We start from the raw sequence: 26,621 nt of genomic DNA, 5'->3' as shown, positions 1-26,621 counted from the left end.
TATACTTTTTTGTCCTGTGAACGGCGAGAGTCATTATGTATTATTATACATAATGTTCTGATTTTTTAACATATAATTTATGTTCTGAATCCAAAATTGATTATTCGGCTTTTTAAATCTAATGTAATAGTTTTATTTCATTGCTAATCATTGCTATGTTGATAATTATTAAATAAATGGAGAATTGGAGTTTGAGGTACTTCGAAAGATTAAGGATGAATAACTAGTAAATAGAGCGATGAAGATCCTGAAAAACACAACAAGAATTTTCACGCGCTTGTTCACGTTAACGACAAAAAGGAAAGGGTTTTTTTTTTTATATCGGAATGTTACTGGCGATAAACAGTAGCTGTGTTATAATAACTCAAAATGTCAGGCAACGTATGGATGCCCCGTCCTATCATCGGCAACCAAAGTGGGTATTCAATACAAAACGATCATGCTGTGTTATTGGTGGGTCAAGCAACTTGTGATCCATTATGAGTTGCTATAGAAGAAAGAGAAAAGATCACAAGGCAGGTTTACCGACGAATATCGTCGTTTTTGAATTGAGCATTGGTTGACCAGCTCCAATGTTGAAGTCTAAAATGGATTAATTATGCTTAGATAGCGGCCAAAGAACAGTGTTTTATCCTGTACGTTAGCTAGCAATACCAGAAAGATGAAAAATTGTAATGGAGAGCGATGGTAAATATTTTGAACAATGAATATATAACCAATAGAGACAAAAACTCTTCAAATTGAAATTAAAAACGTTACTAACTTTTGGGTGCTGCTTATAATAGAATAATAAAAATAAAGTGAAAACTTCGAATAAAAGTAAACGAGGCACATGACAAAAACACACTGACGTGCTGCCCAATGATTGAGACCATAAATATTTCCAAAGCGATACTTTACAAACAATGTTGTTCACTGTGTGTATATTAACACGTTCTGTGCCCAGGGCGAATCAATACTTTTTCTGCGGGACCAAAAATTTCACTAACGCAATTTGCAAAAAAAAATGCACGAATGAAACAATTGTGTTTATATTTATCTTTGCCTTTGATTCATGCGATAATGATTGTAGATGTATTTGCTATGATGACCACAATAATACAAATAGAAAAAAAAATCATTGAATGATATACAATGATTGGCTAACGCAAAATCTAGTCTCTGGAACTAACAATTGCGTCTCGCATTGGAGAATTGCTGAAATGATCGGAAACTTTAAATAAAAAAGAAAATTGTTGAACAAATGTAAAAAAAAATCATTTAACAAAATCTATTCGAGTTGCTCAAACCTCGACTGACGTGGAAAATCGCGAATTTTTTTTATTTCCATAAATAATACTTATCTATAGTAGTTTAAAATTACTGTTTTATTGTTCATTCCTCATTTACACAAAGAAACTTATTCTAGTGATTCTGTGTCAAAAGTACGAACAAATATTTTGTATGCTAAGGGCACAATAACGTCACCCACATCTGGGTGACGAGGGCTCCTTTCAATATTCCACGTCATCCACATTTGGGTGACGTGATACGGAACGTGTTAACCACTGCCAAAGCTTAGTGCCAGGACTGTCGTAGTAGAAGTTTGCTGTCGCAGTTGCGTTGCTGCGATAGCTGCAATGCCCTTTAATTAACACCTAATTAATCGCTCCACATATCAAAGCCAGCAAGAACGGGCGGTGTTCGTACTTGTGATCGCTGCACCATGCTGTTTTGGTGTTCCTGTTTATTTCCTTTAAAAAATGGTCATGTACACCCTAGTATGGGCACAACAACAGTTTAAAAACAGGCATCATGAGAATGTGGAAAATGTTGGAAAAATACATCCTCCTTTCAGAGCATACTATGTATGCCGAGATCCACCGGAACCAACGGAGAGAAGCTGTGAAATGAGGAAAGTACAACAAAATGTTTTTGTAATTTGTTTTTTTTCCAGTAACGATATTCGGAGCATTTAATATTAAGGGCATAATGCGCTGGGGAGATGAGATTGGCACCTTGCAGGCGGAAGCGCTTAGCATGCCATGGTCATAGTACAACCGTAGTATAGCACATTCGAAGCATTCATAATATGTTGGTGGTTAATTTTTATGCTGCGACACCTAGGAACGAGTGAAAATGTCGAGACACAAACAAAAAAAGGAGGGAAACAACACACATGCACAATTATTATTCCGTCATAGAATGACGAAGAGTGAAAGTGTGGAAAATTGTGAACATTTTTTCTTTTGGTGGTGTGTTAATGTACTACCGGCACCAACATCCCCAAATGATCCCCCTCATTTGCATTCGTTTCAGTTTTTGTCGTCGTTTATGATCACTCTGGTTGGAAAAACGCAACCTATTTCCGTCACTGCCGGCACGTTTGGAGCCAGACAGCAGCGCTGGAAAACAAGCTCGGCAGAGGGTTAATAGAAAAAAAAATCCCCCCTGACCCCTCCAACCAGTGGTAGCTTTCGAAGGTATCTAGCAAAAAAAGGAGGTCCTTTAATGCTGGAATGAGGCACGCGGGGGTGTAACGAAAGGGTGTAACTTTCATCTGCCGGCAGCAAAAGACACCCTGGTGGGCAGATTTCTACAGTACCCATTTGAAAAAATAATCACCCTTGTCGCTTCGACGGGACAACAAAATGGCAAGTGCGCTACAGTAGTTAAAGCAAAACGGTTTTACGTGCGGGTATGGATGCGGTGTACGTTTTTATGCAGCAGGTGTCATGGGTGTCGCGTAAAGAAATCCTATCACCGTGATGCACTCAGCGATAGCAGTGATGATGGATTTTAATTTCACGCCGGCACACCACCCGAAAAGGATTTATTAAAAGGGATCAATTAAAGCCATTTTGAAAAGGGGTTGTTTTTTTAGTCGTCGATGCTTTAAGGAAGATAACATCCCGTAACAGTTGTTTTAGCTTTAAGCAATACGTAAAATAATGCATTTTAATTGTGAATGAACAAATATTGGCCTCTTATTGTGATAATTTTCTATTTACGATTGTAAGATATGTTCAATCAATTTTATTGTTTCGTTAGAACGGCCTTGGTCGTATCGACTTTGTTTTACCACGTAGCCGGATATAGTCACAGTCCTTGCTACGGGGGATTGTTCCGGATGGGATTTTGGTCCGGGCCGTTCGTGTGAAGACCGGCTCCGCTACCATCATGCCTTCCGGGCCGCCCCATTCAGTGGTAAAATTATTATATTTGCAAAAGAGATAAATATCTTGTTTTCTTAAAATATTTGTTTGTTTTTTTTTTATCAACTATAATACTAGGTCTACTACCTGGATTGGTTACACACAACGCTGTTAAATGCTTGGACTGTTAAAACATAGTTGTTGTATACACTTCCGGGCTCAGACTGCTGCAGACACTAGATTCACAGAAAGGTTTTCAGTGTTTCTCAAAAGTAAAACACCACCATGGTGACCATCTTGGCAAGCTAATTGTCTTGAAATGATTATTGATCGGAAAAGTATATGAGATTGGACACTAACGTTCCGATCAACAAAGAATAGTGGATGGGAAATTTTATTTGACCCGCCTTTTAGTACAGACTGGTCACTTTTCGGCTACCACTTGTGCTTCTGTTTAATGGAAGGGAATAGGTTATTCATTATTTACCACCAGTTAAGTAAAAATATAGCTAAAAGAGTATTTTCAGATGGAAAATGAATAAAATCTTTTAATTAATTTTTCACAATGAAGCCCCGTATTTTTTCAATTGTAAGGAAAAACGCAGGATCTCAAACTTCTGTACCTTACTAAGAATGTAAGGGTATCAAGAACTTGTAATTCTTATGCACGATATCTATGCCGTATTGATTAAAAAATAAATGATAGTTTATGGCATAATTTTGATATAATAACTATGCTATCTGTTAAGGACTGTCATCATGATTAAATATATACGTTAAGACGTGTTATCCAGAAATCATCTCAGGATCTGGCAGATTCTTTTATAATCAATTCGATATTTATATTCAATGGCTGCGCAGTCAGCTTTTCAAATTCCTACAGAATTACATTAATATCACAAAGATCAGGTATCGAACAAAAAATGATTTGAATAGTTAACCTCAAATTTTCCAGGATTTGAATGTAAGGATTTATTGATTTGCCTCCCGACGATTTGATTAGGTTTGGTGGAAGTTGTTGCTTCTTCTGCTGCTATTATCATGGCGATCGCGAAAATGCTGTTGTGGTCCGGGAGCTTGGTTGGGCATCTGTCGTTTTCTGAGACGATTCCGCATTCTGCACCAGTATTGGAGACAGATCCAGATCCAAAAAAATCTCGATTAGTCCGATTTTTGCCGTATCCTAACATCTTGAATAGGTTTAATCGATTACTAGAGGTTTGCTTGGTGAAGGAGCAATGAGCAACGAAAGATAGTTTCGAATCTAATAACTCCTAGGATTGTAGCTTTTTTAGCTTTAGGTATGATAGATTGATTATATTTTATAAAAGGTGGTTTTTGTGTGTGTCGTATGCGACAAATGTGCGATGTTTTGCATTTTCCAGCTAAAAAATCATATTTTGTGAATTTTGTCCAGTTTTGTAGACCTTTGATTCCGAATTGTAGAATTTTTCTGAATTCAGAAACAGGTTTGACCGTGGGAACTAACGTGACGTCATCGGAATATAAAATGTTTTTAATTTGTTAGGGATATGCTGAGTTAGAAATTCTAAGCTTATAAAAAAGTGTTAGATATAATTGACCCTTGGGGAACTCCATTTATAATTTTTTTTTTATTTGATAGTTGAGACCCAATAAGGACTTTGAAAGAGCAATTATTTTGAAAATCCTATATATATGATGTAAGGCGTATTTGCTTAAAGGTAGTATAGCGCCATGTTCTATCAAACGCTTTACACAAGTCTATGATGGCACAGTCCATATGAAGATTCTCATTCCTTGCTTTGGTTAACAATTCTTCAAAGGAAGCGAAATATGTTGAAGTGCCCCTACTGCTTGGGGTCTATTAAGTAGTCGCCGTAATGAAAAAAATGTGAACGTAATATAAACGTGTTTTGATGAGCTGTTGGCAACAAGCAGTTTTTTTCTGTTTCAGCAAAGGAAAATAGTAAGATGTAACGGACTAGTAGTGAAAGGAGTTACCTATTACTTTTGTATAATAAATTTACCTTCATTTAAATTACATTCAGCATTGGTTTTTGGATGCTTTGCATATACCAATCTACAACGGATTAAGAAGCTGTGCCGTAAAGAAGAGAATGGATGCGATCAACCAAACAATAATCTTCTATCAGTAGCAATCGACGTTCATATAGTCACATTCCGTCTGAACGTCGGTCTCGTTACTTTGTTGGTATTTTCCCAAAATGCAACAAAAAAAAACGGTAAGAAAAAACGCTGACAACTGTGCAAAGCCATGCAACTTGAATAATGATACCATTCCAATCGGTACGACTAGAGAGATGAAAGGGAATAAAAAAACTCCTGGCGCATCGGTACGCGCATCAAGTAGAAAAAGTGTATGCAGTCTATGCAGCGGACCGAATTTCAACGACATCATAAAACGTGGCAGCAATGGGTAGCAGATTCGTGGAAATAAATTTCCACTGATGACGATCATCATGGAGTCAATAGGACAACGATTTGACGGAGCCGCAAATAGGTTTACGCGGTAACGCTAATTCTTCTTCAAGGGTGAAACGTTTATTTCAAAATCCATCTGCTATTCTCGTCGTGCGTTCACGTTTGTTGGTCTTGTGGAATGAATGGTATGAAGCGATGCGCCACGTTTATGTCAGATTAGGCGTTGGAGATTGACAGAGCCGGGAAAATTATTAGCACGGTCTGGATGATAGAGATACGTGGCAGCTGAGGAAGGAAGAGAAATTTATGTGCCTCAAACTTTGCGTTTTCTTCAATGCGAAAGGACATCCATCTTATAATAAAATGACACTACCAAGGGGGTTATTTAAAATTACATTACAAACACAAATGGTGTAGTAACTGCAAGTAATTGTTCGTAATTAGGGAAAGACAAAAAATCTAATACACAGCAGCTTACGTGCTAAATAACATTGAAACTGAATGTCTATAGATAGGATAGAAGTAGAACCATGTTTCGACTGTGGCTTGTGAACGATTTACACAATAAAGATTTTTTATATGGCAAAAATTAAAAATTAATGGCAAAAAATGAAGAAGTTCCATATGAACTTTGAAGACCTTTTTACCTATGAGAACGCTTTTTGAGGTTTGTCACATTCCACCAGTACGTTATCTTTCTGGGAAAGTGAGTGCAAGTTATATTGTAATTTTTTGTTTACAATTTGTCATAAATTATGTTTTACCAAAGATCGCATACCTTCGCAGCGGTACTAAGATGCGAGGGACAGAACCGCACAGACGGAGGAATCGCGCAGGTAAAACGTGAACCAAATTATAACATTCAGGCTGTGGATGGCTCGGTTACGCTTCTGACTAGTTAAATTGCCATTAAATTTGGACTAATTTTTCAATGCAAACGTTACTTTTATTTTCCAGCAACACGCATTGCTGTCTCGATATTCAATGATACATGGTCCATAAAAGGTAGTAAAAACGTAGTAAAACAACGTAGTAAGTGAAAAAATCTAATTCGACAAAAAATAATAAATGATGACACATTTTACAAACACTGTCATCACTCTTTTTACTTGCAGCTTGAGAATTCAACCGAATGAGTATTCGATGATTATGTTTACGGTTTACGATATTGTCTTGCAATCGACCTTTCCAGCAGAAGTATCTTCATGTTGCACTACTTAATAAAATTCTTTCGTCTTCAAATTTCTTTGCTTCTATACTGCAATAAGTATGAAAGACAATGATTTTGTTTTATTATTTTAATAATTTATTAAACAATTAAAAATATGCTTTCGTTTCCACTGTATAAGAGGTTTTCTTCTTACTATAGTAGAGTTTTACTGCGTTTTTCAGTGTATTTTCTTTTTTGTTTTGTTTGTGTGCACTTCCGCTTACGTAATATGTATATACATATACATATATATACATATATATACATATACAGATGCACACACATATATATATATATATATATATATATATATATATATATATATATATATATTTATATATATATATATATATATATATATATATATATATATATATATATATATATATTACATATATATATATTACATATATGTTGTTTTTCTTCCAGCCTACAAAAAAGGTTGTATTCTTTACGTGACGGAGGCTGGTTTTCTATCGCTAGTATTTATAAGTTTCCTGCACGTGCGTACACTGGGAACGGAAAATAATCCTAACACACACACACATATACAACTGTTATTTTGTGTTTTGATTTATGACTATCTGCTTCCTGGGCATTGAGGTCCCCCGGGCGTCCTTGCTTGATCTTTGATTGGACAGTTTACGCTGTCACCTGACATCCTATCTTCGAAACCAAACGAAATTGAACCAGAGCTAAGATTTTTAGCTTGAAGCATTACATCGTAAAAAAGCAAACAATAAAAAAACAAATGTTTGGTTTCGGTGATGGTTGTGCTTTCCTCTATGCAACGCAATAAATGAACAATATTCGTATACAGTCTATGTATCTGTTAAAACCAGATAATTTTAAAACGTTTTCTTTATTTGTAAATTTCATTTTCCCTTTCACCTGCAACACTATCTTTCTGTTGAACCTTTACGCGCAAAACAATATCCATTGGATACTATCGCCACTTCGTTTCGAGCGTGCTCTTTCCACGTTGTGCATGATCATTGGAATTCTTTTAATTTTCCCTGGCCGCTAACCTGTCAGCAGGAAATTTTAGTTCGGAACGAGATGTATTTGCAGTCGAAGGGATAAAATAAATGTAGGAGCTTCAGTTACCTTTGGTGTTCAATGATCTACTGCATACAGTTTGCACTGCACTGCATAAATAGAGCTTGGGTATGCTTTTAAAAATTCAAATCACTCGAACGCTAGCAAACGAATGTTTCCGCCTTAAAGAGGAGGACAGTTCCGATAAGTGTTGTAATTGCTTTTATGCCGAGATTTCATTTTTGATAGCTTTTGGGATTTTCAGGAAAGCAACTGATGCGGAATATCCGTACTTTTTGACATCATCATGTATTATTATCTATCTGTTCCCAGCACGAAGGTTTAACTGTCTGTTTAATGTTAGCGTTTCCCTTATTGTTCTGTTTTCATTTCTTTTAGCTTACGCATCTAAATATCTATTTATCGTACTGTACACAAGCGATCACACCATGCTCCAGGGGGTGCTTGAACACCTGGATCAAGAGGATCGATTCTCCTATGCCGTACCAATCCAAGGGTGACAAATAAATTACATAACATTTACAGTTTTTGTTTGTTTTTTCAACTCTCTTCGATGATCCGATTCCATTTCCCACTATCTGTCGGTGTTTGGCGACGTTACATTTTGGGATCGAGGTGACAACAATTTGAAACGGATGCTACGAGCTGATCCAAATTGCATACAAATGTATCTGCCATTGCATTACGTTGATATGTACAATTCATCCTTCTGCCCGTGGTTTACACCGGTTGGTCATCGATTACCTTCGGGAGAGGATGAGATTCGGTGTCTAGTCTATTGTTAAGCCATATAATAAACAAAGCGGAGACAACATGCGTTTCATTTGTTTGCCAAGTTAAAAAAAAGAAATGCCAAAACCACCGACAGTTTTGCTACTTCCAATTCGAACCTAAGGCAACAAACAATAACAAAAATGAAACAAATCAAGGAAATAAAAACTGCCTGAAGCACCTCCAAACCTAAAGTAAATCCCCAGTGGAAGATGAATCGAACGAAACTTAACGTAAACCTAACCTTATACCTTAACCGTCACTTGCAACCCTTTCCTTGGCGTGGACAGGGTATCGCGCTTATGACATTTATATGGCAATCTGAGAGAAACTTGCACTGGACGAAGTATGACTTGGCAAACAGATGTGAAGAAAGTTAACACAAGAGCCAACGGACGCGTTACAAATGAAAGAAACAAACGTTAACAAAACCGTATCGTGCAAATGCAGTCCGTTGTGCAACAATATGCATAACGCGGCAAATTCACACACGAAAGGCTGGAAATTCGAAGCGATAGGGCGACTACAAGATATAACATGTTCTTTAACGAAATGCAAAAAATGCATTTCGACGAAGCTGCACTAGCTCTATCAAACACAGATACAGAATAAGTGACATTGATTTGCAAATATGTACGTACGTTTGAACAGCACACTGCTATTGCTATCAGAAGGGGGCAAGGTTTAGTAATTTCCATTTTCCAATCTGCGTTCGTTGGTTTATGACCAATAGCGTTTTAAATTAACTCTAATTACGTATAAAAGTTCCATCAAAATGCACCATTTTTGAAATAGGGTTTACTTTGAGTGCTTCGCTGTGGTAGAAGGATTATACTACAGAGGATTATGGATTGTTAAAGGTGTACAGATTCGAAAGCAACATAATATTGGTGGCAGTGACATTTGAGTGTCGATCTTCGTTGGAAAACTCTTCATTACACAATTTTAAAAATGTTTGTTTGCTTCGTTTCTTGTCCGCATGAAGAGGACTGAATAGGTATTGTCACATGCGTTTCCTTCTTTCCTGTGCGGTTATTGTTCATTTCTTCATTTTCGATAGTTGGTAATCGCTGTCGATTTGGCGAACAATTTATCACGCTCGACAATGAACTGACGAAATGTGCTTTCATTCCCGTGTTACTTCGTTCCACTCCTTTGTTGACGTTTGTGAGTTGTTTAGCTCTATGTATAAAATATAACTTACAAACATCCACAACTCCATACTCCATCTCCACGAACAATGTATCTATTACCATCTCTAAAAACTCTATTCCACTACTAACCACATCATCGACTAGAAAGAGAGCCGCTAACTTGAAACTGTCCTTATACTAATGCTTGTCTGTCGGATAAGTTATTCGCAGGGAGCTATAATTCATATTCATATATGTATGTGGGCGCATGATTACGGATAAGGTAGATAGAGCATAATGATAGCTTATGGTGTGATCAGTGGTAGCAGCATTTTAGTCTGGTTCGTACCACCACGTACACCTGTTACAAGTGTGTCCACGCGTCAGCACGTAGTAGAAGTAGTATCGATTTGAGTTGAGTTGGTTTTAATACTATTAAGAATTGCTTTCACGCTCCGCTTCACATTCGGTCAGTTTCATTCCCAACGTATGCTACCACCTGCTGGACAATGGACGAAAACGTACTGCTCTGCTGTACAAAACTCGCGCACCAATTGTGTGCAATGGCTATATATGGCTCGAGAGAAAGAATTCGTCCTCCAGAAGAAAATCGCGGATTGGGAAGTGTAGCGCACCGAACGGATATTCACAGTTCACTTAGATTGCTGGGTGGTATTCTTCGAGTCGCCGTATCTGATCGTACGGCCAACTATATCGGACCATAATCGCTGAGGGCTTGCCCTGGTTGCGGACCGGGAAGCGTTACAACGACTGAGACGGCGCGCGGATCAACGACCGATCCGGATCCGGCTGTTAAGGTAGATGCGCCGCCTATATCTCCAGGTCATACGTGACTAAGCGGTGCCTGCTTGAGAACGTGATGGTGCAGATGGTGGTGGCTGGTGGAAGCCACACTGCCAACGGTTTGTGTGTATGGCGTAGCCAGTAGTGAGGCTGCCGCCGATCCTGGCACACCGATGCCGGACGTAGCGTACGGTTGGGGTAGTGGAGGTCGCGGCTTAATCAGCACCTGTCCCGCGCCGGTGGGGTCAGGCGAACCGAACAGTCTTCTCCAGAGCCGCCGCCACGAATCAACTGTTTTCCCGGACCAGATCCAAACGCCAGACGTAATACCGACGGCTAACGCCATGAAGTATTTCAACATGAGCACCGAGTAGAGCGGTTTCTGTCGAAGGCCAGGTGCCACCTTGCACGGACACGTTAACCCGGTCATCCAGTCCTCGAAATAGGACGCCTCGTACAGATGGCAACCGATGACGATTGTTGCCGGCACGGTGTACAGCACACTGAAGATGCCTATCCGAATCATCAGTTTCTCTAGTTTGTCTGCCTTGGATCCGGCACCGATACCACCTTGCTGCTTGATTACGGATCTAATGCGGAACAGTGATACAAATCCGGCCATCAGGAAGGTGGTTCCGACTACAAGATACATGAACAACGGGGCTAGCACGAAGTTCTTCAGATTCTCGACGGAGGTGTTGCCGACGTAGCAAATACCTGCCACAGGATCGCCGTCAACGGCGGGTCGCAATAAAACCGACACAGTCTGCACGGTCGGAATGAGCCACGCGGCCAGATGGAAATACTGCGAATGTTTCGAAATCGCTTCATTGCCCCATTTCAGCCCGGCCGCCAAGAACCACGTGAACGAAAGGATCACCCACCAAATCGACGACGCCATGCCGAAGAAGTAAATCATAATGAAAATCATAGTGCAGGAACTCTGGCCTGTCGAAGGATATTTGATCGATTTCCCATCGCATGCGATTTCGTCGTGGCCGAGAAAGATGCGCGTCAGATAGCCACAGGAAACAATGAAGTAGCACGCGGATAGGAAAACGATCGGTCTCTCAGGGTACTTGAACCTTTCGGTGTCGATGAGGAAGGTGGTCAGTGTCATTAGGGTGCTTATGCCGCAGAGGCCGGACCACAGCGCTATCCAGATCCCGGCGAAGTCCTTTTCCTCCTGGGTAAAGAACGCTCCCCGGCACGGGATCGCGCAGTTTTGCACGTCGCCGACCCTTTCTACACTTTGGTTGCTGCTTAGGCTGCCGTGATGGTGCAGTAGTGTTGTGGTGCTTTCCCTCCCCAGGGTGACCAGTGGCTCCCGGCACCGGCACATGCACTCTTTTGTTCTTTCCCCTGGGGGATTTTGGCAGTTTTTTGAATTCTTGCCCTTGCATTTGTTGTTTTGCTGGTTGCCACCGCTGCCTCCGTGAGATTTGCGTGTCGGTTTACCCGAATGTCCCGATCCACCACTACCGCCGGCGGATGCACCTCCTGTACCGCGATCTCCGTGCTCTTCCTCATTCGGCATTTCCATGCACAAATTATCACTATCGCCCGAAACAGGCAGATTTTCACAGGCCATTCGTTCTGGCCAGTTGAAGCTGTATGACTCCATAATCGGTGCGCAGCCGGCTCTCGCCCGTTCACACACGCTGCGACACACCGGCAACGGTTTGTGGTAGTCCTCGATGCAGATCGGGGTGTACATTGAGCAAAGGAAGAATTTCAAATCTGGTGAACATTTGATTTCTACCAGTGGCCAAAATTGATGCACCTCCAGCCCGGCTTCCTCCTGCGTTTCGTGGTTCATCTCGTTCGGGAACGAGGTTAGATTGTATCCGATGCCGCGGCACATTGGGATGGTGATTTCTTCGCAACGTGAATTGGGGTCTTTCGGTACTGCTGGCACGTGAGGCATCGGGCTAACACCGGAGTGATAGCTGCCATCGACCCTTCCGCTGATCAGCAACAACAGCATCGGTAGTACGCAAGTGAAACAGCGTACACTGGCCTGTTGCAATACACTTCGCATTGTTTGCCTTCTGTGTTTACTTCGTGCTTGTGCCATCGTGTCTGTATGTTTGTCAAACGTGGTACGTTGGTGTTTGTCTGATTGGGATTTTACTGGGTGGCGCTTTATCGCCTCGTTACGATAATGTAGCCTCTGGTGCACTTCGCTAGTGCCCTTACACTCAATTACTCGATAAGCTGATTAAATCCCGTTTGGCAGGTTGCTTCCAGTCCGCAGTAAATGTGGTATTTAGGGTTAGATTGTCCACATTGTGCCGAACATATCCAAGCGGTGTATGTGCAGCGGGTATATTGAATAATTGCATTCGGACGTTGTTTTATAATGCTCCTACGACATCGCCCAAAACGATGAACTCTGTGGAAGAAACGAAAACAAAAGAGACCGTTTATTGGTGATGAAATATTTGTTTAAAATAAATCATACAAGCAAGAAAAATATAAATTATGGTAAAGATTAACATTTAAAACAAAGGCCTTTATAATAAAGTTGTTTCCAATATTTAGCCTTTCACTCATTAAATACTACGACACATAAATACTCAATCAATAGTACGATTTTTTGAATCGTTAGATTTGAACGTAGAGTTGGAACTACTTCAAAACAGTGTTCCATCTTGGTCCATTCACTAGCGGCTGGCGAATTTTATTTGGGTGCCGTTTAACAATGCGCGAAACGCATCGTTGCACGATATGACGGTCAGTGTTGCCTTTTCCCCCTGTGGGGCTGTGCGTACTGAATTAATACATGAAGGGAACAGATGTGCGACATGATGTTTAGTTCTGTTCGGACCGAATACTGTCTGGGCGTACGCATTTTAGAAAGTCATGCTTGTCCTCATGTCAAAGCATGACCATTAATGAAAGAGCTCTCGGTCCCTTAGGAACGGACTGTTCCTGAATTAAATGGAGCGATGGGTAAATGTCTAAATGATGTGGTCTTCCCCGTACCAAAACAGAATGGAGCAAAGACGAGCAGCCTGATTTGGGAGTCAATTTATGTTTCGACGAATGGGGAATCTGAAAGTTGCGTACTGTCCTTGTCATTAAGGATGTGTGCTTGTGCTACGAGAAGCATATTCTTGGAAGGCTCTTTCTACGGCTTCTTGGGGAGCTGAAGAACAAAAAGCGAGTAAGAGGACCATACGACCGCTTAGGGTGAAGTGTTTGGAAGGTGTTAAAATTATTACACAAGCTGGTTTCGTCTATCGGTAAGCCGTCCAGATACGTCCAGAAGGTGTTGGGGACACTTGCGCAGGTTGTCCCGCACCAAAGTGGACCCATCCACTGGCATGAATTTTTGCCCAGGAAAACGCCGGGCGTTAAGTTACCATTGGTGTATCAGATTTTTGCCACCCAGTGTGTGGTTTGGCAAACAGTTTTCTTTGCTGCCTTCGTTGCTTGTGCTTGATAAAACTGATGGGGGGTGCATTTGATAGGTGTTGTAGCATAGCCTTACGCTCTCGTGTAGGTAAAGGTTGACACTTTTCGTTTCTTATCCCATGTTTTCGCGTCATTCCGTCAGCTTGTTGCAAAGCAATACCCCGCACCTTTCACGATGGTAATCTAATCGTGTGGAAGACTGTTCAGCAAAACATATGGGCAGAACAAATGTCAAGCGTGCCGGGTTTCAAGACAATGATCGCCAGTGATGATTGCAAAAAATAATGTTTGGTTGTATTCACACTTATGTTGTCGATTGGACGTCCGCCGAATCTGCTGGTTGGAATGTTCTCAATCACTTCTTTATCACCTGCATTAATAAATGCCAAACGCACTATACATGCGTGCCAATTATGATGGGTATAACACTGAATGCGTGGCATATGCGTTACATAATACACGTGCAGTAACAGATTGCAAATAGTGCAAGATTTTCAACCGTTCTACCGCTTGTAAAAGTTTTCTGTTTTCTCCTCTTCACGTCCATGCTGTTATGCGTCCACAGAGATCGAGTTGAGTTACGGAGCAACAGGAAGTGATCAATAACGACCTATTCGCAACATCTCTCGACAGGGCGTGTCTATCATTAGTCTCGTATTCAGGTGTATTTGCCACAGCATATGTCATCCGGTGGTGCATGCAAAGGAAGAGGAATGACACGGACGGCACAACCATTTCACTGCATGTTGAAGTTTGGCTGTGCTGCTGTCTACGGTAACTCGCTTAATGTTTCATCGAGTCGGTGTGTCTGCACCGGTAGCAGACACGGTTTAGAAAGACGAAGAGCATTAAATTTTATTATCTGTAAACTATTTTTATCGAACTTGTGGTGCACGGGTATCCGACGTTGTTTGTCTTTCAGCGTTCTTGCCCGCTGCACTTGCTCGGGTGGAGACTACCCTGCACTCGTATGCAATGCATACTGATGGCGCGCAGCATTTAGAAGGACGGCGTGAAGGAACTACAAACCAGTAGAGGAGGTTGTCAAAATCAAACCAGATACCGAATGACTGCCCAGCTGAAGATGATGTTGCATCGACTGCAACCAGGCGGATGCGATATGCGTACCAGCAGTAAGGGCATGAGTCTATGTTTAAGAACCGAACTCTGCGCTCCACGTTGAAGTAAACATGGACGCAAACAAACAAATGCATCTGGAAGCTCCTTGCATTGGGGGCAGCGCAATAGACCGCGTACACCGCACATAGTGCAATGGAGGAAAATGTACACAATGTTATGCTGGATTGTGCGAGATGCAGCTAGCGGGAGCTTGTATGATTTCAGCTTTCAATATTGATTTTCATACATTTCTACGACAATCGTCTTCCATCCCTACAATGCATGGTGATTTTGTCACTAGTTTCATTATGTGCATAGTAAATGGTAAATAAAAAATGCATTAAATTGAATAAAACTGAGTGGCTTGTTTGACTATTTTGTATCTAAAATAGACCACATGCATTATACGACAAACATTGAATTATCAATAATCTGTTTATGATTTTCCACAGGACATATTTTTGTTCACTGACCGGCTCCCTTTGGTCAATTATTTTGTTTGGTCCAATTTTCCTCGAAAAACGAAAATATCTACTGTTAATTGCATTTTAATTACCAAATAAACCTTCAGAGCTGAACCGTTCAGAAGAAGGGTTGCGGATGGACCTGGCAAGTAACGCCAATACGGGCACATTAAAAAGTCGGTGCAGCCGGAAAACGAACATAGGGACATCCGTTTGCGTTTACATTATGCTGAAACCGCCGTGAATATGATTGAATTAGTTTACGTACGAACGGTGAGTGCATTCGGGCCGCTACTGGATGGCCCGGTAACAAAGCGAAAGTGAACGGGTCACATGATGAACTAACTGAGCTGACTTGTACTAGTGTGTATCGATTGACACGGGGGTGGATTGTTTACACGTAGTGTAGTAGGTACGGTGCGGTGTTTACGGAACAGAGTCTTCCTAAAACCCCAAGTGAATGTTTTTAGGGAGAAAAGTCTAGCAAATTATCTAAACTTGATATTCATCGAAATCACATCCCTTATGGAGGTGAGTGTTATTCTTCAAATATTTGTACTATTTGTAGCTAGTTTTTCAACTTTTCTATTATGTTTTAAATAGCAGAAGTTAGCGTACAAATGAGCTTCAACAGAAAAGTCTCTCGGATTGCTCACATAGGCGAAGAACAGAGTGGATCGTGTTTGGATGAAGCATGATTACCCTATCTTTAACGCAGTTTTACGCGTACGACCTCAAGTCAGCGTGCAAACGCGCTCAGCAACGCAACACGCTTGGCGCAGCAGGTCAACGCAGTGCGCTTGTTGTTATTCAAATTTATCGTTTCCCAACACCCGGGAACCAGATCTTGTTCCACTGACAACCTGTTTATAAAGAAAAATGTTGAATCTCTCTCGACGTGGTAGGGTTCACGCTTGCAACTCTTGTGTGTGCGTCGCCCTGGTTCATACGTTGGCGATTACGGAGGAGCCTGTAGTAGACCCCATCGGTTGGTGTTGTTGATTATTTTTTTCTTTCACAACCACATTCCCTTGCATTCCACCACTTTCTGATTTTCCAAGGTACATACCCGTAATTTATGGGACAGATTTGTACAAAATGAGGAAAGGGACAAAGAATGAATGAGAAAGTAGAACAAACAAAAAAAAGACACGAGACGCACTGCAATCCACACTTTCCTGAGCACCGTGCATAAATCTCCAACATCAACAGCACTCGGATAGCGTCGTTCGATCGTGTGCCGATTATTTGCATTTTAATTTATAAGTTTATGAATTTATGCCTGACTGTGGGTAACCCACATAGACACACAGAACAATTCATCCACCTCGTTGCGTTTTAATACACAACTGCTCGCTGAAACGCTGTACAGTTACGGGTCATGGCGTCATTGCTCGATCATCCTCCTGGCGGTACTATCCCGGTAATGGTACTTAAATCGTGGGTATCTGAACCGTAAGGACGGAGCCACGATGGCGACGAGAATATGTCATGTGTTTATATTTATTTTCCAATCAATTACTTAAGCGAGCTCTGTGGGCTGGGGCTTCATCGATTCAATTCCATCGATCGTGCTTGGTTGGCGTGGGCAATTTGGTATTTTGCATCTCCATGCTGTTACCCGTAGAGCGATTGGGGTGCACTTGACGATGTTCGATTAATTTAAGCCGTGTGGACCAATTACACGCGAACCGGCAAAGGGTGAGTGTGTAAATAAATGTGAACAAAGCATCGTGCCAAAAGATGCAACTATAGCGAGAGCTTTGTCCATTGCGTTTCTCGGCGGTTCCTCAAGATCATCACACTTTCTCGTATGAAGTCAAGCGTCTGTTTTGGAAGCATGATGGTGTCCAATAAATATTTTGACAGCAATCTGAGCAATTGTTTCGCGATGACCTTCTACGAACAAGTCTCCATAGGCGGTGTAAAATACAAACACACGCACACAAAACCGCACACGAAAAACAATCAACGATGTTTTCTATGGACACTTTTACTGCTATTGGTATTGAGCAAATGGACTTTAGCAATTTTAATCAAGCCGAATCAATTGACTTCCAATCGAACGACCGATTGGTGGGTCTTCTAGTTGCTACGAGGTCATTTTTTGGTGCGACATTCTGCGACGGGAAAAAGGAACGCAAAAAAGTCATCTCAATAAGGCACCAAATAGCATTTCACATCCCTATCGTACGGCTTGGTTAAGGTAGCACTTTTCCTTGCCGAAACGATTTGTCTGTAGGATGTTGAATATGCGAAGTTGATAAACCGTATTGCATGAAGCCATCTTATCGATATTCAGATCTTATACTATCAGGCACAACGCGCAAAATATGCGCATAGTCATTTTCCTTCTCAGTTATCGGTGAATCTTCAAACAGCTTTAGGGCTGGGATGCTACAGCAACCGTTACGCTAGGTGAATATACTGAAAGTAACGGATAAAAGGAAAATATAAAATCGACGACGACACGCGTAAGAAAATACGATTACCAAACAATCGTTCTCGATGTGTCAGTTAGTTAGCATACGCATATGGTCCCGCACAGCTTTTCTACCACCTACGTCGATTAAATCGATTGTAATGTAATATATATATACACCTTTACAGCTTCCCGCCTAGAACAGCATCCATATCCAACAACTGCTCAGAACGCCTAAGCGCTTCACTGTAGGGTAGTTAAGAACAATCCAAGGTCATAAATGTATTTTTTTACTTTAAATAGATGAAATTCGATTTAATCACATTGAGTTTTCTTAGAATCAACTATTGGAAATCGAGATGGCGTTAAACAAACGATCATGATTCTAGTTTTAATTGTTTTGGCAGAAAAATATGAAACACGGGCCACATGGCTGGAATATTGTAATCTAGTTTATGATTGAATTCTTATTTTTTAACAAAAGTTGTATCTTTACTATTACGTTAGAAAATCGAAGTTAGAAGTTAATTGACATTTTCGTGAATTTATTTGACTTAGATATTTAACTTGTTGTTCAAATTATTCGTAGTAAGTTCTGCGTTGAATATACAGACTATACAAAGTCAACACATTCCAGTGTATATCAATTTCAATTCCCCCGTTACTACAAATGGGTTTAACCTCTGGTTAATTAAGAACCCTGGACGTATGAAGATGGTCTAGTTCATACAGAACGGAGAATCATTTATTGTAATTAAAACAATTATACTGATAATACGGCGAAAGCCGTCATCATGGAAATATAAATAAAATAATTATTTATTTATTTTTTGGGCTTCATTATTTGGGTTTCTTAGGCTTCATTACTTACAAACCTCAATGGAGCTGGCGAACTAGTAATAAAAATATTTATACCACACCTAATAATGATTAAGAAATAATATTTCGGGTCATGATGCTCTAGTTATCTAAATTATAACAAAGTGAATCAAATTTTAAATCGCAAACAAAAAAGAAAATTGGACATATGGTCGGTAACGCACTGCACAATTGGGAAACGAATGTGAGTAAAGCTTTGGCAAAAAAAATAAATCAAAAACATAGCACAACTCTTCTAAATGATGCCGAAAACCGTGGTATAGTCGAGCCGAAGTCTATACCTTGTGGACATAAAATACATGATGTTATGTTCATGAACAAAAAAAGTAAACTCTGGTTGCACGCTCATTTTCGGAGGACAAGTTTACCCTAGAGTGACAATGTTTTTTTTCACGCCTCCATGGACAATTCAAAACACCTTTCGAGGTGCAAATTTTTACATTTCGCTGTTGATGGGCCTGCGGTAGGTCGATTGGTTGGATGAAATATAAAGTCAGAAGAGAAGGGTCACGGGATGATGGACGGGCAGCGAATGCAACATTCATTTCATAAAATCCATAAAATATAGAAAATGTGGTTTTATATTACGCATTTGTGTATTCCGTAATAGCCATAAATACGCCTAAATACTCACACGATTGCATTCGTTCGTGTGTCAGCTGCTGACGACAAACCACCAGACAAAATACACAAAGATTTTCAATGCTTTACCCTAGATCGGTATCGACACTGGTGGAGCGCTGGTGCGGCTTCCACTGTTTAAATATGTATTCTCAGCTCGACATTCCTAGTCCTTCTGTTTATTTTACATGTTCAATATTTTCTACCGCATAGATTCGCTTTTTACCAGCCCACTGGATGTGATGCATGCGACTGTATGGTGTTTTGTTGGTTTTTTTTTTAACTGTGTAAGTTGTAGTCTAATTTTTTCTCGCTTAATGCATCACACCGTCAGACCGTCATTCGACTGGCGTACCCAGACGCTAGCGGTCTAGTCAGACAAACAAAACCGATCGACGCACAACACACGGCTGTGTACGGTTGGCTCCCCGCGAAGGAAAACGTTGGTACCGCGTGGGGTAGAAAATAAGAACAGGCCGTGGCCGCGAGACGATCGGTGCGATGATTGACATAGCGTGAAAATATTGAACGTAGCGTTTTTCGTGCCTGTAGTTTTGTTCGTGTACGGGCGAAGAGCGAAAAAATAATTTTGCCACTTTTCTTAACCACGCACAAACGACTCGAGAAGGCGGAAAGCGGATGACAAGAAATTAGTACCAGACGTAGCGAAATTATTCGCACCCAGAAAGGAGGAGGTTTCGCTGCGTCTAGGAATGACACGCAGAGAGGGTAAAAGCGAAAAATGCTCCAACTTAACGACAGATGGTAATTAATAATAATTTCTGACTTTTCAACGCCAATTTTGTGTGGCTACTGGATAAAATTGGTTGTTGTTTGAAAATAGTTCGCAGATGCCAAATGCTGTGTGAAAACGGGCTACAAAGATGACGCTGAATCAATTTTAGTAGCACGATAAGTTGTGTACTTTTTGTATAAGCTCCCCTTAGCTTCACAAATATTTACTTGCTGCGTTCTGCAAAATGCCGATCCAGTTGCGAGTTATTTAACTTTCCTAATGCAAAGAAAACAGGCTCATATTGCACAAACCAGCCCAGAAGTAGTGCAAATCCTGCGCATAAATCACTCATCGATTGTGAAACACATAGCTGTTTACTGAGGGATACGCCTATGGGCAAACATTGACATTGTGTCCGACGTATGTTCGTTCTTGTTTGTCGACACTGATATAGCTTTCTTAAGTGCGCGCTTTTGTTTGCTTTAAAGAAGCTGTCCAGCGAAGACCCGATTGATAGGCCACCGGGAGAATAGCCAGTTACAAGCGCATGATAAGGGGATTCCATAGTTGCACTTTACGATCAAGATGTGCATGCTAATATGTGAATAAACACAACTTTTTGCGCTGGAATGATCGTTTATTGGCGCACAGGACGTGGGGAGGGCTGAACCACTCATATCAGCGTAGCGTTGACAGTGACAATTTGCATTTGTCTACGATGCACTCTTCAACTGCGGTCATTCAATGGGAATAAATGGAAAGAAATCCGTACTACAAACATGCAAATAGTGTAAGAAACTGCACAGATGGAAGCGACCTTACTCGGTAAGCGCGATGGAACGGAAGGGCTTCGCGGTGGTTCAGGAAAATGAAGAAAAGTGAAAATTGTTTGTGGAACTGTTGGATAAACACTATTAAAATCTTAATTTTCACTACGACAATCAATAACAAACAACGGGCTCGGTATCAGTGCAACACTACACGCGTACCGGTTACTCGCAGCAGGAACTCGGGCATCTTCCGTTTTGGTGTTCGGCGACGTCTGTCACCGGAAATCGAAGACTTCATGCAGCGGATGTGAATCACTAGGGGCCCTGGTCGAGAGCTAAGCGTGAACGGCGATGCCGCTCTGTCTAATCTATTTCCAAAATGGAAAAACATTAGCGGAGCTCCCGCTTTTGCAGGAAATCGAATGCTGTCAGCCAGCATGGCGTTAGGTAAACATCTCATCATCATTCCTAAGCGTTTTGTACATCACAGACACACTGCAGGAAAAATCACATAAATGTTGAAAGAAAACTCACATCATGCTTAAAGTAAGTGAGTAAGTGTAAAGGTATGAGACTAGACGAATATACGATAAATACATGATGATTGACACTACAGATTACATTGTGTTGTTGGAGTATAAGATAAAAAGTTTACTCTATAATAAACATAAAATTTGTGATACGAAAAAGAGAAGTACATCTCAAATTTATCATAGTTGATGTACCCTGAATCCGGTACAATGTTAACTGTCATTCCAGTTTAGAATGCAAATAACATTAAAGAGTACCCTCATCTGGGTGTCATGTGTCCTGGTTGAAATTGCTTGCCAGTCCATGTATTTTTCCAACCCATATGGTACGATTCCAAAACGTAGCCCTCGATTAATGGATCGATGGAAACATTTCATATGACTTTGTCATATTGACTTAGACTAATGACTAACTCAAGGCGATGTTGTCAGCTCCATCACATGGTACCTAAGGTGATTATCGAAATTCCAGAGATGGGTAAAAAAAAATCCGAAACACTTTAGTGTAAGCTACTCTGAGGCAGGGTGGTGGTAATTAAACACATAATCAAATTAAGTTTTGCTCGCCACTATCGTAAAAATTGTATTTTGATACAATGATTTGTTAATAATAACTCAAAAATGTGGCGAGCAGCAATAATTTAAATCATTACAATCGTTAATCGTGCAAGTGGGACTTATCATCATCACCAAGTTGGGAGCATCGTTAGTGTCAGAAGAAGTTCACAGTCATCATAAATCCTTCTGAAAGAAGACCAATGTTTTTCTCATCATGTAAATGTCATTTACGTCTGGAAGAGAGTATCGCGTCGGCGACGAAAGCAAAGGGACATCCAGCGTTATTGGGTTGTAGGTAAGATCTGATCTGGTAACCATTGGCAGTTTTAGTCGTAAAATGATGCATTTATGCGTTAAATCGCGAAATAAAACTAAACGATATAGACATCACATATCCTTCACGAGAGAGACTAAAGTTTGCTTTATAGTTGTGTAGTACATTCATGCAACAGTGGATTGACGCATTTTGCGGAGTATGTAATTTTATACAAAACGAAGACTACAAAGCTGGAAATAAAAACGAAAACATTGCATCAGTGATTTCGTTGAAATATCTTCTTCATGAACGCATACGCTGTACGTATAGTGTAAACTAACAACAAACGAGAATTACTCTCACAATGTGCACGAGAAAACACCTTCACAGTGTCTTCGAATGTTTCATTACAAGACTTTACCAGCTCGAAATAAAACCCGCGATGGTTAATTTATTCTAACATGATTTGATTTCATCCGCATCTTTCCCGCTCTCTTGCCCCACTGATAGCGTCGCGATTCGATGACGAACGAACATTTCATTCCTACCATGTTTCCCCGTTTTCAGCGTCATTCGCTACAACGAGGTTCTAGGAAAATTCCCGCAGGGGTGCAAAAGAAAACAAACCTTCGGAGTTTCAAACCGCAGCAAGCAAAATAAATAAATTTTAATTATTTATGACAATTTATTTATACATGCACTCGACTCCCGTGTGCGTTGCCTCTGCCAATCGGCTTTCTCTTTTTCATATTTTCTTTAGCTTATTTAGTTCCAAACGTTGCGAGTACATGCATTCCCACAAGGTCTGTGGTTTTTCCTATTGCAAAGCCCTACACAATGAGCAACCATGTTGCTATGGCACACGATGAAACGTTTGTAACCATCATAAGCAACACGCGAAGGTTACGATGCTTGTTGGCCTTTTCCTACAAACATCTTAAACTCGACCATTTTCGTCATCGTGCACTCCGGTTAAGTTGATATTTTGCATTTTTAATATTCCGCTTACTTGGGCAATGATGTGTGGAGGTTGTCTTTTCCTTTATCGAATGACAAAAAAAGTGAATTGAGCCAGTGTGAAAAAAAAAACATGAAACCAGAAATGGAAAGAGCTGTTCGACCAGAAACGAGATGAACCAGAAGTTGCCCAGAAACGTCTTGTGCATGACGACAGGAGCTGATGCTGAAGTAATTTATTTTTTTATGTTGCATTTTGCTCTCATTACATATTCTTTGTAACTCTTGCATGGTGTCTTTCGATAAGCGATATGCAGGTTCAGCATTTCTCCCTGTTATATACTGTTATATACGAAATGATAACTTAAGTAAAACTGGTAAGCTTGAAAACTGTATTTGTTGAATGCGGGTTTTCAAAATATTACACCTAAATATAAAGATATTACATTTCGATCAACATTTGTTCAAATCCTTTTCTTCTAGCGTACTTGGAATCATATTAAAGTAGGCAGGAAGATTAATAAAAGGGTGAACATCTACAGTCCCGTATTCACGGAGCATTTGTGGATTGAACTGTAGCTAGCGGTTTAATTTACGATCACAGCCATGCGTATGTCATCCGTGTGGGACGACACGTACACACGACTATAGCAGGCCACCAACATTGGCGGTTAGATTAAATGTCCACCCAGGCTTAATACTCGTTCGTGGTGAGATGTGTATAACGGAAGTCTACAACCCTAATATCCAATCGTTGGTCAGCATCAGTATGAAACATAGTTTACACCTTTCTTGACTCATTGTCGACCAAACATTGGTGTATTTATTCCCTCGGTTGACAGAGATGAATTCTGCGAAAAAATGTCAGGGAATATGTTCATGATACAGGATACACAAGTAAGACAGAGCAGGAGTAAAAAAGTACGATGTGAACAGCAGGATAAAGTGAAAGGAAAAAAAGATTAATTATTTTAATGTCACATAAATAAAGTTTTCGAGAAAAGGCTTGTAACATTGCTTCAAAGGAAACGTAATTGAATTTGAAATGTAAGCTGGGCCAAAAGGGCCCTTTCGATTCCTTTTGACTATACATTAAATCACAACATAGAATGGCAAGAAACATTAGGTTAATCGCAATGTATTATAATATTTAGTAACAACAGTGAAATTCAGAAGAATTCAGAGAAATAGAATAACACCAAATTTCAAAAATAAGTAGTTGAATTATTTCCACATTTTAACCCATATTTGGAATGTACTACTGGGGCGGCCCTTTGACATGATGGTAGCGACGCTGATCTTCACACGAACGGACCGGACCAAAATCCCATTCGGACCAAACCCTCGTTGCAAGGACTGATTATCAGGCTACGTGGTAAAATAAGTCTAGTAAGGCATGACCTAGTAGGTCCTTACGCCAAAAAGAGAAAGAGATGCATGTATGCTTGTTTACCATTTAGAATCCAAAATTTGTGTTCCAATATATGAATATACTATAATAAAATGCAGATTTCTTTATAAACACAGACACAAAAAGAATATCCTTCATTTTCCAACTGGAGTTGAAGAATCGATTTTTTTAATCATTTTTTAATATGATTTGCAAGCAGCATAGCAGCATTAGCTTTTCTCATCATTGTGACATTAAGCAACATTTGACAGGTTGATAAAATTCATTGATTTTTAAACAATCAACGAAAAAAGGGAAATCTTCACGAACGATTGAAAAGCAGACAGGCTATGCGAATAATTTCATTTAAAAATCACTCTGGCGTTATCCTTTGGGGAGCGGATCTGGTGCGCAAGTCGAACATCCCCCATACCCAACGCGTGTAGGTGGAGTAGAACTTTCTTTGTCTGCTCCTGTCTATTCCTTTCCGTCAGTAACAATATTTTTCTACTCCTGTTCTCCAATGTGGTGTTTTTTTTTCGTCCGTGCAATTTTGCGCATAGCTTTCGAGTGAGGGTTCCGGAAAAAGTTTTCCGCTGACTTTTCTTGTCATGGACAACGAGTTTTTTTTCCTTACATTTGTTATTTTTCGTAAAACTTACGAAAACCCTAGCGATCAAAGAGACAAAGTTTTTCGATTAGTCTGCCACTTCCCTTGTTGTTGTTGTCTGCAATACCAGCCAATGTAGGATATGATTCAGTGTAGAAATCGTATTAATCGGCTTCTAACAACATCTGCAGGCCAGCTGCAGAAGGCACGGAAAAGTATGAATTTCCAGGTTGATTGTTTACAGATTAGGCTTGATTGGTGTGGTTGCCACTGGAGCTGTTTAACTACGGAGTTAAGTATACTTTACATCGAAAACTTTAGAAGAGGTACAACAAAGTTGTTGATCGAATGAAAGTCTCAAAACAGAGTTAATTTAAGGAATGACTTATTCCAACAGTGCGAGTCTCTTATCTTGTCCTAAATAAAGTTCTTCTTTTAAGTGATGCAGAAGGATTGATGGGACTCACAACCGTAACACTTAACATTTGCTTGTGCTTTTCGTGAACGAGCTGAAGGTGGTTGATTTTCGTTGTCCTTAATTTATACACAACAAACACATATAGCGAAACATGCGGCGTCTCCCGAGTCGAGCATAAACATGGCACAGTATTCGTATATTGTTGCGATCCCTGAAATTCGATAGCTCACAGCTTGGGCGTCGAGCGTTAATGACCAGAGCCGCAACTCACGCTTCACGAAAGCTAACGAGTCGGCGTACAAGTCAAAAACATAAGGAAACGAACGAACGAGGAAAGCAACCCAGCAGACGTGGTTAATTAACGTGGTAACGAAGCGTCGTCGGCGCTCACCAACCATAACCATGTCGCCAAAAGTGCCAGATTCGTGTGACAACTTGAACAGAAAATGTAGTCGATTGGGATTCTTAACATACGCTGGGATGAAGCATTACCTTCACATCGACAAGACAGTACGCTCGGCTAGTTTTCATAGCGTTCTTTTTCCACCATTCCTACCCGAGCCAACTCAAGTGTCCATGTTAAAGCCGAAGAAATAACATTCATGTTGCAGAATCCCAGCGGGTGTGCTTCCGGGTGTAGTAGCGACAGACCTATTGGACGAAAGCCCAAAGGTGCACAAAGGTAATAATAACGCGATAGAACGCCTTAGCGCTGGACACCGGTACAACACAGACGACTTATCCAACAACAACTTTCAGCCTGTCGCCACGTTGCCGAAGGAAAGCTATTATCATCACTTTCCAATCACAAACCCTTGCTAGATAATGTGGTCCGAGCGATTGCACACGTTAACCGTAGTCCATGTTCACGCCGCTCGACGTAGCCGTGTACGCTATTGACCTATAGACTGCGAAATATGACATCTCGGAGCCTGA

The 26,621-nt window shown here is 40.5% G+C and overlaps 1 protein-coding gene across 1 annotated transcript; it reads right to left on the bottom strand.

The window, feature by feature from the left end:
• Positions 1-7,186: 7,186 nt before the first annotated feature.
• LOC128297029 (frizzled-2) lies at positions 7,187-12,697 on the bottom strand. Its single transcript, XM_053032580.1, has one exon. It carries the CDS (start codon positions 12,610-12,612, stop codon positions 10,576-10,578), a length of 2,037 nt encoding a protein of 678 aa, XP_052888540.1. The 5' UTR covers positions 12,613-12,697; the 3' UTR covers positions 7,187-10,575.
• Positions 12,698-26,621: the final 13,924 nt, after the last annotated feature.

This window comes from Anopheles moucheti, chromosome 2, assembly GCF_943734755.1.
Source record: "Anopheles moucheti chromosome 2, idAnoMoucSN_F20_07, whole genome shotgun sequence".
Classification (NCBI taxonomy): domain Eukaryota; kingdom Metazoa; phylum Arthropoda; class Insecta; order Diptera; family Culicidae; genus Anopheles; species Anopheles moucheti.
The sequence above is the reverse complement of the archived record's forward strand: the minus strand, read 5'-3'. Positions and strand labels throughout refer to the sequence as shown.

Bases quoted from the DNA above. Each gene is read 5' to 3' on its own strand.
- LOC128297029 (XM_053032580.1), bottom strand. From the start codon at position 12,612: ATGGCACAAGCACGAAGTAAACACAGAAGGCAAACAATGCGAAGTGTA.